This window comes from Anser anser (assembly GCF_964211835.1).
Source record: "Anser anser genome assembly, chromosome: 14".
Lineage (NCBI taxonomy): Eukaryota > Metazoa > Chordata > Aves > Anseriformes > Anatidae > Anser > Anser anser.
The window spans coordinates 18,796,090-18,812,136 of record NC_139735.1 but is presented as its reverse complement, the minus strand read 5'-3'; the positions used below and the strand labels follow the sequence as shown (position 1 = coordinate 18,812,136).

The following is a 16,047-nucleotide window of genomic DNA, read 5'->3' as shown; positions in this document are numbered from 1 at the left end:
CTGTTTAGAGAAGAAGACGACAGCATGAAATTGCCAACCTGCTATTCATGTAAAAACTATCCATTAGCAAGATTAGTGGCAAGTGCATCTCCACAATTACTATCAGATTTTGTTTGTTTTGAAAGCCTACAGTGGGTGAAAGAGCCACAGACTATCCCTGTCATTGCTTAGTATAATGATGGTTATCATCATACTCTTCCATACCCACCATGTTCAATTTGAACTTTCACTGCTGCAATTTAAACTCATTACTTCTTATACTAACCAACATAATAGAGAAAAAAAATTATCATCTTCCTCTCTGCAGTACATTTTGTATATTTGAAGACTCATTCTCTCTCTTCCTCTGATGCCTCTTCTCTTACCAGAACAATGTCCATTCAATCTAAGTCACATTTTCCAGGCCCTGGATTAAAATTAATATATATATATATATATTTCTTGAGGTGCAGCCCTTGGAAAAACACAGCCTGACTACTAAGCCGTTGCTGTTACAGAATAGAGCAGAAAGATTACTTCAGGTAACAGCAAATAGCAGTTCTACACCTTGATGTAAGCCTTGCCATTGACACAAAATACTGGTAAGGAATCCGTGCCAATTGCAACCCAAGGTATCAACCCAAGGTTCAACTAAATTTCTACATTTATTCTGAAAAACAGACAAAACAGTTCTATAAATTAGTATTTACTTTTGCTTTTCTTCCCTTAATTGTAATGTTGTGTTTTCAAATGTGTCTATGTTTATCACTTTGGAAATATCAGGAAGGGTTTCATGCTGTATACACTAAGGCACTGATGCCAAAGCTAGCGGTCTACTCATATAGTCACTGTAGATGGGTCCCCTTGAAGATGTTACAAAGCACCAAAATCTGCCTTCTCTGGATGGTGGTGATACAAAGCAGACTCCCAACTTGAACTCTAACGTTATCCATCAAGAAGAGATTTCCACAAGTTCCTCTCTGAACAGACGATACAAGAAAAACATCATTTACACACTATATCACACTGATGACAACAGCATGTTTCTGCAGGTAAACCTTCGTAACCTGATTTCTTCAAAGTAAAGTTTAGATGACAGTTTTTTTCCCCCAACTTCTCATACAATTATTTGGAGTTGAAATGCATTTTTGAAAGGCTTTTGGTGTCACCACACACAAACAATAATAGGTATTACAAGAGACCAGAAACATTAATTTCAGAGGTACTTTCAAATCATGTGTTTCGGTTGTAACAATGTCTTTAGATGAGAACATCTCTTCTCATACACGCATTTTTAAATGGTAAGAGTTCTTACTCACTGTTTATTTGGGTCAGATTTTAATGAGAGATAAGGACTGTGCATCTCTGTGTCACCCACTCCTCCATGCACGTTCAATGGGAAACTAAACTAGCATCAGCCATTCCCCTCACAAGTAAAATCAGAATTTTAAAGTTCCATGTGCGCTATGGGATGCACCACAGAAAAATAACACTTGAATTACTATTAAATACTCCTTTTTGAAGAGAGTCGCAATGCAGTGGATGGATACTGATAACCAAGGGGCTGAAAATAGTCCAGGTTAAAGAACACAGAGCTCCACATCAGCTCATCTGCCCTTCATCTTTGACTCTGTAAGAACAGATGCACACTATCTGCTAATTATCTTCCTCTGTGCAACTGATTATTATATTTTGCTCAGATATTTTTACAGCATACTTTGATATTTTTATCACAAATAGAAAAATAATTTAGATAAGGAAAGATCTAACTAAAAGGCTTGCTTACTCATCATCCTCATAATTATTTAAGGCTTACATTTATCCTTCCTTTGGAAGCAGTTTGTAATCTATTCTGAATAACTCACCAGGGATGATAGCACTTGAGCTGATAGCTGAGCTTACTTCTTCGAAGGTCAGACACTCATGAAACAGCCAATATTCATGAGCCAATTAGGAAATTTGGAGATATATTTGTCATAACAGAAAGATAGGCCTATAAGAATAGCACTTAAAATCAGGTATTATCTCCTTTCTAACAGACTGAGTTCATTTTTGGCTGGTCAAGTGGCCTCATGTTAACTCATGATCATGTGGAACCAACAATGCAGTATTTTCAGTCCCAGCTGGAATCTCCCCAGTGAGCTTTACTCTACCTTCTGGCTAAAATACTTCGTACAATCATCCAAATCCCTGAAGGGAAAAAAAGGATTAAAAAAGAAAACAAAACACAAACAGCTGCTCTAGGTTGCCTAAACCACCGTATTAAAAGAAAACATGCTGCATTCAAAAATACTCTATTTTCCCTGTAAAACCTAGTAACTTCACAAAATTACATTGTTTCTTAATAATACCCTCAGATCCTTCTCACGTCCAAACAGCCACCTTAATATCATTGTATTAATTCAAGGTGATGGTTTTCTATTTAATTTTTGTGGTCAACTCTGTTGGAGGTGCTGCCTTACACTCCAGCAGGGACAACAATGCACCTGTCCTTTCAAGAAAGTTCTTCCTCTGACAACAGCATATTTCATACCCAGAAGTGCAGGGCTCTTTATAAGCAGAGACAAAAATGCTGCTTAACATGCAGCCTTGTTTTATTGGCTGCACTGTTTTTTTTTGTTTTTTTTTTTTTGTTTGTTTGTTTGTTTTTTAAGATAGAGTAAGATTTTACAGTAACCAACTGCCTACATTTCAGCATAATCTTCATACTCATTCTATCTGTAAGCCATTGAGTATATGTACTGAAAAAAGAATGATAAAAAGTAAGACTATAGTCAACTCTCTCTGACCAGTAACAGCATAGAGTTGGTAAGCACTCTAAAAAGCCAGATATGCACATATTGGCTACTGAAACCAGCACTATGGCTGAATGAGGGGAAAAAAAAGATCAAATTCCAGCATGAATTCCAGTCATCAAATCTTACCAAAATGCACACCCAATATCACTTCATGTTAAAGGCAATAAACCAGATATTAAACCAGAGAGAAACTCTGTACTGTGTTTGCAACCAAGTTTGAGAAAACACTACAGTGGAGTCACCCAACAGAAATCCAGCCATCTAACCCAATGAGATCCCCAAATGCTGCTGTACAATGACAAGGGCTACATTTTGCTAATCTAAAGAATCCTCTCAAACTGAGAACCTTTGAATTAAATTATAATCTTTACCATACTGGAGTCCATGACAAAATGTATATATATCTACATCATGTCCCCAGCTCTTCTCTGGTTTGTCTCAAGAAATAAAAAAAATAGGCTGACTAATATTTCTGTTAAGCATACTGACCTAGAAAGGCATTATAGACAATTTCTTCTGCTTTTAAGACAAAACATCAAATTAGTTATACATTTCATATTGCACTGTCTGATAAATGCCTTAACTCAATACTCAATCCTGGAAACAAGTGATTCTAAGACCACTCCGCAGGCCGCAATTTTATTTCACCATCAGAATTAGTCTGTGATCTAAACTTTGTTTTGCTGAATGCCAGCTGTAAAAAAGACAAAAGTAATGCTGTTCCCACATGTGCATTTATAGGGAAAGGTACAAGACTCAATTCCTATCTCACTGTCACATAGTTCACACAATTGAATCAAAATAGTCACTTCATCGTTTAAATTACTGAGGTATCTGTTAAAAAATGAGTGAATCTAGGTGAAACAGAAATAAGTCTAGAATAGAATTAATTCATTTTTTGTCAATATATTAATGCCTCTGGATGAATATTTAAATCAGTAATAAGAGAGCAATAAAGATTCACAATTTCGACACCTAATGCTGTGAACCAGAATACTGAATGTTTTTTTCTAGTTAACATACAGTGTTAGAACTCTTGTTCCATTTTTAAATAATGGATAAAAAGTGAAATATTTTTCCTAGATTAAATATGCATGCTGATAAAACTTTGACACGTTTCTAGACTCCACATAATTATTTCTTCTTCTACAGAATAAGTTCTATGACAAAGATGCAAGAGATTAATTTAAAAAGCATCCATGCTTTTTCTTCTTCTTTTTTTTTTTTTTCTTACAACAGCACAGGTAAAGTCACTAATTTTATTAAGTTGTGAAAACATTATTCTAAATAATGTAAATAATGTCAAGCTAAAAATCTTGATTTTATTGACTTTAGCAAATCTCTCTCTCACTCTTTCACTCACAGAGTATTTGAAACAATCAGTACTGAAGTATTTGTAAAAAATGCTTTAGGAAATAGTTGCAGTCTAATCTTACTGTTACTGAAATCATTTGGTTATGTATCATTTGCGTCAAGATATCTCAAAGTACTTTAGAACACTGCATCTGTAAAAAGTCTCCCTCTTCCACTGAATGACTTTTTTCTTTGCCTTTCTGTTGAATTCCATATATCTGTCTTTTTTTTTTCCTTTTTTTTTTTTTTTAAAGTACTTTTCTGATGTCTTTTGAGAAGCTAGAATCCTAAATCAAAAAATCAGGTTTTACAGCTTTGAACACGTTTATCAAAATTCTCTTCCTCCCCCTGCAGAAGCTCAACCAAACAAGCTTGACCACATTCTAGGCATACAGGTTATCAGCTTAAGTAAGTGTGTTCCAAATAGCCCAAATAAGACTGGAAGTCCTAAAATTTGCAGCTATTGTCTACATTTACAAGCAGAACATTTTCATAAGTTGAGCAGTGCCTTTATCTCAGCATGGAATTGTGAGTCATAAAATTTTGCTTGCCTAATAATAATAATAGTGGATAAAAATAATTCAAACAAAACGTAAGAGTCAACAGTCCACTTCTTTGTTGCCTTCTCACTCCCCACAGTAAATTGCTGATAAGCTTTCCTGATGTTTTTTTTAAAAGCAAAAAAGACCACATGGGAATTATTTTAAAATAACAAGCCTTTAATTTAAGTTTGCAACATTATCATGAGGGATTGTTGAAAAGGATAGGTGTGAAACTGTTATCTGTATTTGCAATACTCTACCTTGAGGTCTATGAAGCAAATTGTGGACTAAAGTGGAACTCCACTTTTCACTGGTTAAAAAAAAAAAAAAAAGATAGTTTGCTTATGTACACTTCAAAACCAGAACAAGTTAAAAAAATGAAATGGCAACAGAGACTGGCTGACTTTCACAAGGTCACTAGAGAGTCAGAAGATACCCTTGCTCAGAACAGCAAAAACAGAAGTGTGGATAAAGCACAGGCTCCAGTTTTGAACTCTGATTCAGTATTCCTTGATGGCCAAAGCTCAAGTTGTAATTAGCCAAGAGAATTTGCTGTAAAAGCAACTCATTTAAAGATATGCTGTAAAGTATAAGACCATGTTAAGACGCCTGTTCATACACAGATATTATAACAATGAAAATCATCCTTAAATGACAGTTACACCAATGTATTTGCAATTTGATGTCCAGTCAAAAATTACAACCATACAATTTATAACAGGCACAATGACCTAATTTATCAAACATCACCTATGCGTTCCTTAAAATAAAAAGCAAGTTGGCATCCAGCCACAGAGTAATGTGGCCCTGAGTAGTTTCAAGGCCAAATAACAGCTAGTACATATACCAATGTGTGCAAAAAGAAGCACACTGCTCTTTTGCAGAAAGATAGATGTTCGAAGAAAAAAAAAATTACTAAAACTCTGTACATGCATTACTCAGTAGCACAAACTGACAGTGACATGCACAACACAGATGCTACTTATATTTACATCACTTTCAAAATCTCCCAAATAAAAAGATGACTTTTTAAATTGGTATATGAAAGAAAAAAATTAACTGCTGGGGATTCAAATCTTGTGGTCATCTTGTCTTAGTAGACTTATTTTCCTGTGTTTTAGTGTGTTTAGAATTCCTTTATAATGAAACAGAGAGAGGCATTAGTTAAAAACTCAATTTTATTTCTTTAGGAAAGTTAACATATTTTGTGATTTTATAATGAAAGCAAGTTTTCTATACTCATAAAATCAATTCCATAGTATTACCAGCAGCACATGAAAAGTCGTTATAGAGTACAAATAGAAGGCTATGCTGTATATAGTATATTTTAGGCTACAACAAGAATTTTGGACATATAGCGAGATGTAGATTTTTCCTCCCTCAGAGCAAAATGTGAAGCCCACCTCTTTAATCCTCTTCATAACTGAAAACAAGTGAACAAAAAAGCATAGATGAGCAAAAGGTATTTCCTCTTGGTAACCAACAGAACAAACTTGGAGAAGAACTTAGCTAGCTTTTTCAAGAGGAAAGTAACATACATTTACCTAATAAGACTGTAGGTTTTTCTAGACCTGCACAAGGTCATTCTTGAAACCTGAAAGGAAACGAATGCTCTAGTTAGTAAGTGTACATAGGACCACTAACACCAATTACGCCACAACAACTGAAGAAACTTACGGTATAAATGCATTACACTTGTAGCATTATCCATTCCTTTGATGCTCATCTGCTTCCATGCATATGTTGCTAAATCTGTGTTAGTTGTATATGAAGAATGAGAAGTTCCTTGGCATAGATGCCCTCCCTAGGACAACAATTCTGACCGGAGTTACCAGTGTTAATGCTGATATTACTCATTTTGGCTCTGCAAAGAAAAGATACCAAGGAACAGTAGGTAAAGAGGAAAAGAAGGATTCACTTTGTGTTCTTGGACCCTGTTCAAAAATTTCCCCAAAACAGTGATATAACACCTGTCAGATAACAGGTCACACAGGTTCAGACAAACAATAAACAGAAGAATAAAAGTAAAATTCACAAGCAAAGCTTAACTTACCAGTATTTCAGCTTGTCTGGGTAATGTTGTGGTACAGGTCATTCTTCCAGAAGTGAGTTGAAGAGACTTGATCATTCCAGACTGTGGTGAAGACGAAAACTGCTCACTTGAAGAGCCCCAGATGTGCACAGATGAGCTCCCAAACAGTAAAATACTGCTGTACTTAAATGAAAATAATTCTTGTAGCAGCCTGCAACAGGCCTTTGCCTCAAATAAAGCTGTCTGCTATTGAACACATAGACACTTCTACTACAGACTGATTGTCAATTAACCATTTCAGAAACCAGAACAAGAGCTTTGATTTCACCAGGAACTTATCATATTAGGATATAAAAAAAACATCAAATCCTTGGATAAGCATCTTTCACAAGTCAATAATGTACCTGAATTCAGCACAGTATTTCACTCCATTCATCACAACCATAGACTACTACAAGATAGTTTCAATATTGTGTAATCTCATCTAGAGCACAGTACCTTCACACATACAATGTCAAAGTGGAAAGGTGCATTCTTAAGGCTAAATACTGACTTCAATCAAATCCTTGTTTGCTTGTTTGTTGTTTTGTTTTTCCTGTTATTATGTAAGATTATTGCCTGGACTCAGGTAACATCTCAGATTCTGGCTATGGTAACACATCACTCACAAGATGAGATAAGGCCATATGATATCTAATATAAGTAGTGGATTTTTCTGCAACTGAAGAGTTGAAATTACATACCACAGATTCCAAACCTATAACTTAAAGGAATGCATTCCAATACATTCCTACAGAGCAGACTATCCATGTGTGCTCCATACACAATAAAGATGACTTGTGCATTGTGCAGTTGCAAAATATAAAGAATTGCCTTTTAGATGTATATACAAAAAGAAACTTTTTACAGAGTCAAAAGTTCTACTGAAAATTCTTTTGCTATTATCCAGGGGAAAAGAATTCTTATTTGAGGTGGAAAGGTTTACATACAATGGGATCAAGAGATATGGACCAGATCAAAAACAGAAAGAAAAGCCTATAGTTTATTCATTAACTCAAAGATGTCTTTATCAATTTACAGGGCTACTTGTACAGTATATGATTTTTTTCAGAGCATTCTCATATCATTCAGTTATACGACTTATAAATTCTATTCTTACAAGTCAGTTTGCACACCACTTGCATTCTATTTCAGATTAATAAAAATAAATACTTCTTTCCGAGGCAGATGCAGCCACTACATGATAAAATACAAACGAAATATTTCCCTTTCCACAGCTGCTATGAAACTTCTTTACTTTTAGGAGGGTTATATTCTGGAACAGGTTGCCTAGAGAGGTTTTTTTTTTTTGTTCTTCGTCTTTTGAGATTTTCAAGACCAGACTGGACAAAGCCCTAAGCAACTTGGTCTGATCTCAGAGCTGACCCTGTTTTGAGCAGGAGGTTGGAAGAGAGACCTCCTGAGGTCCCTTCCATCTTGAATTATTCTGAAGTATGTCTTGAAATATAAGCATACATTAATAATAATAAAAAGAAAAAAAACTTCTCTTCCCCCACCCCCCCTTAAAAGTTACACTGAAAATACATCTAAATAACGACCATAAGAAATAGGCAAAAAAAACCCACAACCTTTGGATAAACAGAAAATAAATGATTGAGACTGTGATTTTTGTGATTCTCTCAAACTACTAAGACCTTTCTTAGATGCATGTTTTCTCACAAAACATTTTTGAGAAAACTTATAGTAATATAAATAGTCTTTGCATTTAATTTGGACTTGAAAGAAATATAGCATGAAAAAACTATGAAATATATTTATCTAACAGATAGAACTTTCATAAACAAAAGATCAAACTCTTGAATTTCCATCCAAATAATTTTGGACAGTATTTCAAATACGTATGCGACTCATATTATTCAGTACGTACCAGAAATATTTCTTAAGCTGCAGAAGAACTAGAAAAATGAAACTGCATTCAGTATCAGAAAGCTCATATTTTCTAGCTACAGGTTGAATTTGAACTGTCTGAACTACCAGTACAGAATAAAGAGGAACTGAACAAAAATAACTGAAAGCAAGTGAAAAAAAAAAAAAAAAAAAAGGTGAACAAGCGAACAAGCTATACTGCTCAACACAGCAATTGCTTTTGTGCAATTAACATCACTGATTGACTCAATCTACAGCAAAGATTCTGTCTGAATTGCCTATGGACTGAGTCAAGACTCTAAAGCATTTTCAGTACAGGAAAATTCTAATAAAAAACGTAATCCAAGAAAAATAATAATCTCAGATTATACACTGCATGGAGCTAAGATATAGAATAGTATTCCACATGACCTTTCCAATAACTCTTATAAATGCTTCTTACTTTCAGGGAAATCACCAGTTACAAGATGTTTCAAAAAACACTAGACCTACAAAAATATTTACTTTGTGTGATAGTATAACAGAGATCCTACTATTCAGTTCAAATAAAAAATAAATGAATATTTACCTTGTAAAATTCATACTTTCTATAAACAGGACTGTAAAGTGCCAAACCCATCAGTTTTCCACTATTTCACTTAATTTATTGTATAGAGGATTATCAGAAAAGATGCTAGAAAGACATTCTTTTCTCTTGGGTGACTTTTTTTTTCCCCCCCCCCCCAAGAGCATCAGAAATATCCTCATAGACTTTTAGTTTTTTCCAAACCCTTTAGCAAATGAAACTGGTGCTCTTTGAATATGGGCCCTTTGAATCTGGCCCTTTTTGTTTCCATTATCTCTTGGTAAAAGGCACTGTTAGGTGCAACCGGACAAACATACCACAGCTCAAACTAGCTATGAAAGGCAAAATGCTTTAGAAGCTTTAAAACTGCATTTTGTCTCTGTATCTTTATGATTCTATATATTCTCCACATTCATCAGTAAAATGATATAAAAACGAGCTTCAAGCTATGAATTTCTTTTGTGGAAAACTACGTTGCCTATATTGTCCCATGCTGATAAGCAGAAACTGGATATTAGTATCTTGACTCCCTTTTTAAATTTAATTCCAGGTTGCTTCAAAGCATTAAGAAGCTGGTACAGCATTTCTGTATCATTCTTTATTCATTTGCAAACAGTACATGCTCTCATTTGTGTTATAAGAGCTTCCAAGATGTAGAATGTTGTAAAGATGCAATTAGAAATAAAGAAAATAAGAGATAGTACTTCCTTCTTGTGTACCCATAATAATAGGTAAGAGGAAAAAAAAACCTTGGATGTTACTTGAGTTCTTGTCTGAAAAGCCTGACCAAAGTCCCCAGAGGTCATTGTTCATGCTTGGTTATCAAAACATTACGAACAGTGGTTCACTTGTACAGAACCTGCCCCAATCATATATACATGTGTACTGATGGTTAGTCTAAACATCTTTCCCCTCTTCAGACTAGCCAGAAGAAACATTCACCTTTTTTGTTGGTGTTTTTTTAGCCCTTACTGAAACTCATACATCTATACACTAAAAAGGAGTCATGGATTTCCTACTCATTGCCAGTATGCATTACATCACTGAATTTAAACCTATTTTCTTTTTTTCTCAATAGAACTGAGATGAAATTACTATGGAAAAATAAAGGCTGGAGTACCTATCCTGAGGAAGCCACATTACAAGTTGATGATGCTGAAATGGACAGTGTATGGATACAGAGGTAGAATTCATGACTATTTATTAATGCATCTTTTCCTCCTATCAAAGTGCTGTGTAGGCTGGATTGTCACAGAGTCCAAATTAAGACATGCAAACATATAGATGATAAACAAGAAGGAGAAAGGGGCACTTTGAAAATAAAGTTAACTTCTCCTGATAGAAGAATATTCTCCCTGTACAACAGCTACTAAGCAAGAAAGACTTAACTGAAAGGTTGAAGAGGACAGGTTACATGCTAAACTTGACAAATTAAAAGAAAAATAAATGAACCACTATGAAGATTCTAATCTTTAATGGCCCAAACGTCACATATTCAGCTTTCCACTTACTGTGTTGGAAGTGACATGTTGACTTCCAGCAGAGGTACCCTCCTCTGCTGAACATCCCATTCCCCAGGGATCAGCAGAGCCTCTCACCTGGTATCAGGCAGATCCACCTCTAACCCAGAAGGGTACTGCCTGGTCAGCTCCTGCAGTTCTACCATTTGTCCCATGTGCCCTGATTATAGCTTTGATTTCTGGCCAGAGCAGCTGTCTGCAAAGTACTCAAGGCTTCAGCAACAGGCAACTTTTATTTCTTTCTAAAGCCTTAAATGTGCTTGTAAATTGACCTTCAACACACAAAAATGACTTCTGTTTCTCTTGGTGATGAGCTTTCAGAGGATCTGATTAGAAAGTGTTTGATACACAGTCACTGTGAGGCATGATATTCTCTTGCCTCTGTTCTTTCTGCCTTTTTCTAGATTCTTATGCAATGGAAGTTTTTAACTGGTCTTATTTAGTGTGCTACTGTTGCCTTTTTGCCATTATACAGATAAAATAATTTAATCTGTAAGTGATTCCTAGTCCAAATGCCTCTAGCTGTTAAATAAAAGAAAGGTCCCAAAACAATCATTCTTCATTTGTCACCAAAACACTGCCTTCTCCCCTCCTGTATATGCTTTCTAGCACTGCCCCTTTTCCTGGTCAGTAAGTTTGAGGGTCAAACTGCCTGTTTGCTGTGGCTTCAGACAGTAGGGCTTTCATACGCTTTTTTTTTATTGCCATATCTTTAATAAACTATGGAAAACTTTTCTGAGACTATGCTTCTAAGGTGAGACTCAGTGTGTTTTTGTTTATTCAAGAGCAACAAAGAAATTTTAAAAATATCATTGTCACAAAGCAAGCATTTTCTGAATTACACCTCAATATAACACATATAGCTACGCCAAACACGTTATCAAAAAAATAGAGTTGACGTGAATTTTAATGTCTTTGTGTGTCACTGTGTAATTAAAACTAACAAAGGTCCAAATGTACTAGATGAATATTGAATATTTACATTGGAAAATATTCAAATCACAATAATTCCTCTCTGTAATGCTAGAGGAGTTACAATATATCTTATTTATATCAATACAAACCAGTATTCTGCAAACTCCCTCGTACTTTTTGCCTTTTAGCTTCCTCTATTCTTTAGGCAGATTAGCTAAGGAATTCTTTCAACAGTTACAACTCCAGAAAGGCAGGAGACAGCAGAGAAACAAAAGTATTCTAGAGCATCATCAGAAACAATCATTCATACTTCAGTGGCAGTTGTACAGAGCAGAAAGGAGAGGCATTTTACTGACTCAAGTCAAAATCCAAGTAGCAAGGAAAAAAAACACTCTGTTACCTGCAAGCTGGGTATCTAAGAAATGAATGCACAATAAAAGTGATTTCTGGTTTTATAGCCCCACAATTCAGAGTCTTGGGAGATAAAAGAAAGGGAAGAGTATCTACATTACACCCTGATGTGAAAGATGTTGTACAGGTTTAAAAACATACTAGGAAAACTAAAGATTCAACATGTTTCTGCCCCCTTTTAAGTGTGAGCAAAGCAAAATAAAATGATCAGAGATGTAAACTGACTATACGTTAAAAAAAATTAGATTTCAGTTCTCAAAACTAAGGCTCTTCGAACCAGTGAGGAATAGTCCTCTCTTATGCTTTCAGTATCTAATCTTGTTACTACTAATTTAAACTGAAATGGGTAAAATACTGCCTCTTGTATCTAATAAATGATACAGCCTCCCCCATTTTATGTTTTAGCTTTACCATAAAACCCTTTTCTGCCATAATTTCTAATTTGTAGATTCATCTAGGTTTATGTAAATCTAGATTTACAAAAATTTGACACTGGACCCAAAATTCAGTAAACACAATGTTGTGTGATAAAACATAATCCAGGCATATAACATGAAAAAAGTCAACTGGCATCAATAACAGAAGAAGGGTTAAAGGAAGACAGAAGCAGTGAAAGAATGGAAGAACATTAAAGACACCAATGTGCATGGAAATCGGATAAAATCTATCATGACATAACTCATAAAGGTTCTGGCTAGCTGATAACTATTTTTCTATGCAAAGTACAACTGACCTGGAATTTATGAAAGCATTTGATACAGGACTATCTGAGAACAGACAGTTAGTAAAGACTGATAAATAATATGTAGGAAATTGTACTGCATTGAAAGAATAGATAGTGCTCAGTATAGAGAATGATCATAAGCAAAGCTCTTCTTTGTTACCATTAATATTCTTTAGTGTTTGTGTGTGAAGGATATTCTTAATGAAACAAAATATGCAGGTGCTGGTTAGACAAAGGATGATCAGAACTAAAATACCAAGAACTTGATAACCTTGAGGACTGTGGCAAAATTAAGAACACTGATTTATGTGAACAGTGTTATGAAATGTTAAGTCATGTGTTATTTGAACTATGCAAAAATATTTCTATCAAGAGCTAGATCCCACTGCTGGAAGATGAGTGAAGGCAAAATCTTACTGTAATGTTCCAGGAATGGCTACCGCCTATGGAAGCTATGCAGTTGTGAAAAAAGGCAAAGGTCACTCTTGGGAAAAAGGGCAGGGTAAACGCAACAGAGATTTCATCTGGGATACAGTTTGTGGTATGGATTTACTCACAAAGAAGGATGATAAACTATAGCAGCTGTAGAAACTAGTATTAGCTAGTTCTGCATTTCTCTTAACACAGAATCACAGAATGCACTTGCATGAGAAAGCTAAAAGGGACCAGCACATTCAAGTTTCATGAAATGAAGACTAGGAGAAATTAAGACCACCTTCTTTAAATACATTGTGAGGGTCACAGCAGGGGTGGGGAAGACATTAAGCTTGAAAAAAAAAAAGGGGGGGGGGAAGACTGTTGACATAAGCAATGAGTATAATTTTATGCCTTCTTGGCCATGAAAACACTTACGATATAATTTAGAGTGTTTGTAAACATCACAAGAAAGCAGTAGTGAAACAGGTATGCAACAGAACCAGCAGGCCAAGAAACTATGATACTTTCAGCATGGAAATAGTTTAAAGAAGTGATTATGACTTGAGTACCTGCACAAAATGACTCAGTCACTTTCATTCTTATTTACTCTACCTAACTGCCTACTAGCATTTTGTCTGAAGCAATTTATAAAGATTAGACAGACTCAGGTTTTTACCTGGACAGAGTGACATGGTAAAGAGTAATAATTTTCTAAAGCAGCAATAAAGTTTTTCAAAGCCTCATTCAAGTATTACTTCTATCCTCATTCTTTTATGACCCTTTTTACTGCAGTCAAAGACACACTAGCTACATGCAGTATCCTATTTTAAAATTCTTTTTTACTTTTCCAGGGCTGCAACAGAGCTAACATATCTACAGAGGAGCTGTCCTGTCCTAACCACTATGGGAAATTAACCCCCCACCCTTTCTATGATGTAACAAATTCTGTATTTTTCATACTGCAAGAAAAAACAGTGTCAAGAATCTCTGTAAGCCAGAATACAGTTAGTCTGTACAGAATTCTCTCACATTACTAGTATAAGTGGGCTGACTTCTAGAGGCTGAAGGTATGAAATTCTGAATCTAATGTAATCAATGGAAATTCTATAATCAACTGAAGAAACAACAACAACAAGAACCATTTTATCCTTTCTCAAAAGAGCATAGTCCATAGTCATCACATTTGCTGTTTGTGCATGTCAGCATAGAGAAGGGGTGAACTTTAATGATAAAAAATTATTTTGCTTACTTCAGGCATGTACATTATTTCAAACAGCAGTATCACCAGTGCAATTCAGGAAGAGATTGTCGTATCTTCCAATTACACTAAAATGAATGAAACCTGGGCACAAATTTAAAGCATATTCTTAAATGCTTTCTAAAACAGGAGAAATAAGCTGTACCAAGCTCTTACCAGACTGTAACACAAGCTATGATCACTTTTCTCATACAGAAATCCCATAATGTTTTAAAATACATTTTAAAACCACACATTTTTGCATACTGTATCTTGATGACATTACTTTTCGTTTTGCTTGCTGCATTCACCTCAATAATAGACCCCATCTATTACCTATGATTCTCCTGAAAAAGGAAATGTATCTTGAAAGTGCTGTTCTTCATTAACGTCAAGTATTGCATATTTACAATATTGTCTTTATATAAGTGATCATGAGTAGTTTTTTTTCCTCAAGTACTTATAGCACCCTAAAGATTATTCATTGAAAAGATATTGGGAATTTTATTTCATAACACAAGATTTATTGACATGGAACACTTGATAGACAGTCCAGCTACTAAATCAGTATATATAATAAACTGCATTGCATGAATTGAAAGCTTAACTACAGAACAGGGTCTAGAAAAACAAACAAACCACAAAACACCTATTGCAAAAACAATCCCGGCCTCTTGCTATCTTTTATAAATGGAAACAAGCTGCAACATTGTTCAGCAGTAAAGGGGGATAAAGAACTGATAATAATCCTCATGCTCCTCACATGAACTCCAACAACACCTTTGAATGAGACTTTTAAAGCTGAAAATTGTCCATCAAAACAGAATAACTTTGTTAATCCTTGTGCCACAAATTACTAATCCATCTGGAAATCCATTTTTTTTTTTGCATGTGTTTACGAGGATCTAAATGTCATCGGAGACACAACTAGGTTAGTAGCATTTAAAAACAATAAAAAAGAAAGACGGAAATAAAAAGTCTGAAGCTGTTGACCACAGAATAAGTAGGATTTGCAGAAGTACTTACAGCTCTCAATCTCCAGTGTGCAATTCTGCTCATCCAGCGGATATCTGCGTAGGTCCATCATACAAGCAGCTGTCGTTGTAATTCTAGGAAGGAAAAAGAAGAGCTTGTTAACGTGTCTCATTCCAATCTTTCTTTGATTGCACTTGGTTGAAAGATCAAAATATATTTTTACTGACACTTGACTATTTTTACTAAAATACTGTATATATTGATTGTTTGTAACTAATACCACTACAAGGTTATGCCACCGGTGGGCAAGCAGACAGCTTCCCATTTATTCACCATTATCACAGTACCGCAAGCTTTAAACATCAGCTATCAGTCTATCCTGAAAAAAAAAAAAAAATCACCACAAATTAGAATAGCACTAATTCATTCATTATATAGTGGAGCAGTTTGAGCCAAAAAGGAAGTCTCAATAAAAAGTGGCAGAGGAAAGCTAGGGATGAGCAAAGAAAGATGTGTACTTCATATCCTGGGTTAATACCCTAATCCTTTCATATGAAATTTAATTCTGTCTTCTCTTCAACAGTGCTTTCTTTGTAAATGAAATATTATTTCAGCTTCACATTAGCAAGTGAACATTTTCAGGACTGTTTTCA

At 35.0% G+C, this 16,047-nt stretch overlaps 1 protein-coding gene across 14 annotated transcripts in view; it reads right to left on the bottom strand.

The window, feature by feature from the left end:
- The window catches only part of GABRB2 (gamma-aminobutyric acid type A receptor subunit beta2), a 163,571-nt gene that overhangs the window by 57,124 nt on the left and 90,400 nt on the right, over positions 1–16,047 (bottom strand). For all 14 annotated transcript variants that reach the window (XM_083798084.1, XM_083798086.1, XM_083798085.1 and 11 more), the window contains one exon: positions 15,446–15,528. In XM_083798084.1, the coding sequence (XP_083654210.1) occupies positions 15,446–15,528 (83 nt within the window). The remainder of the gene's footprint in view (positions 1–15,445; positions 15,529–16,047) is intronic.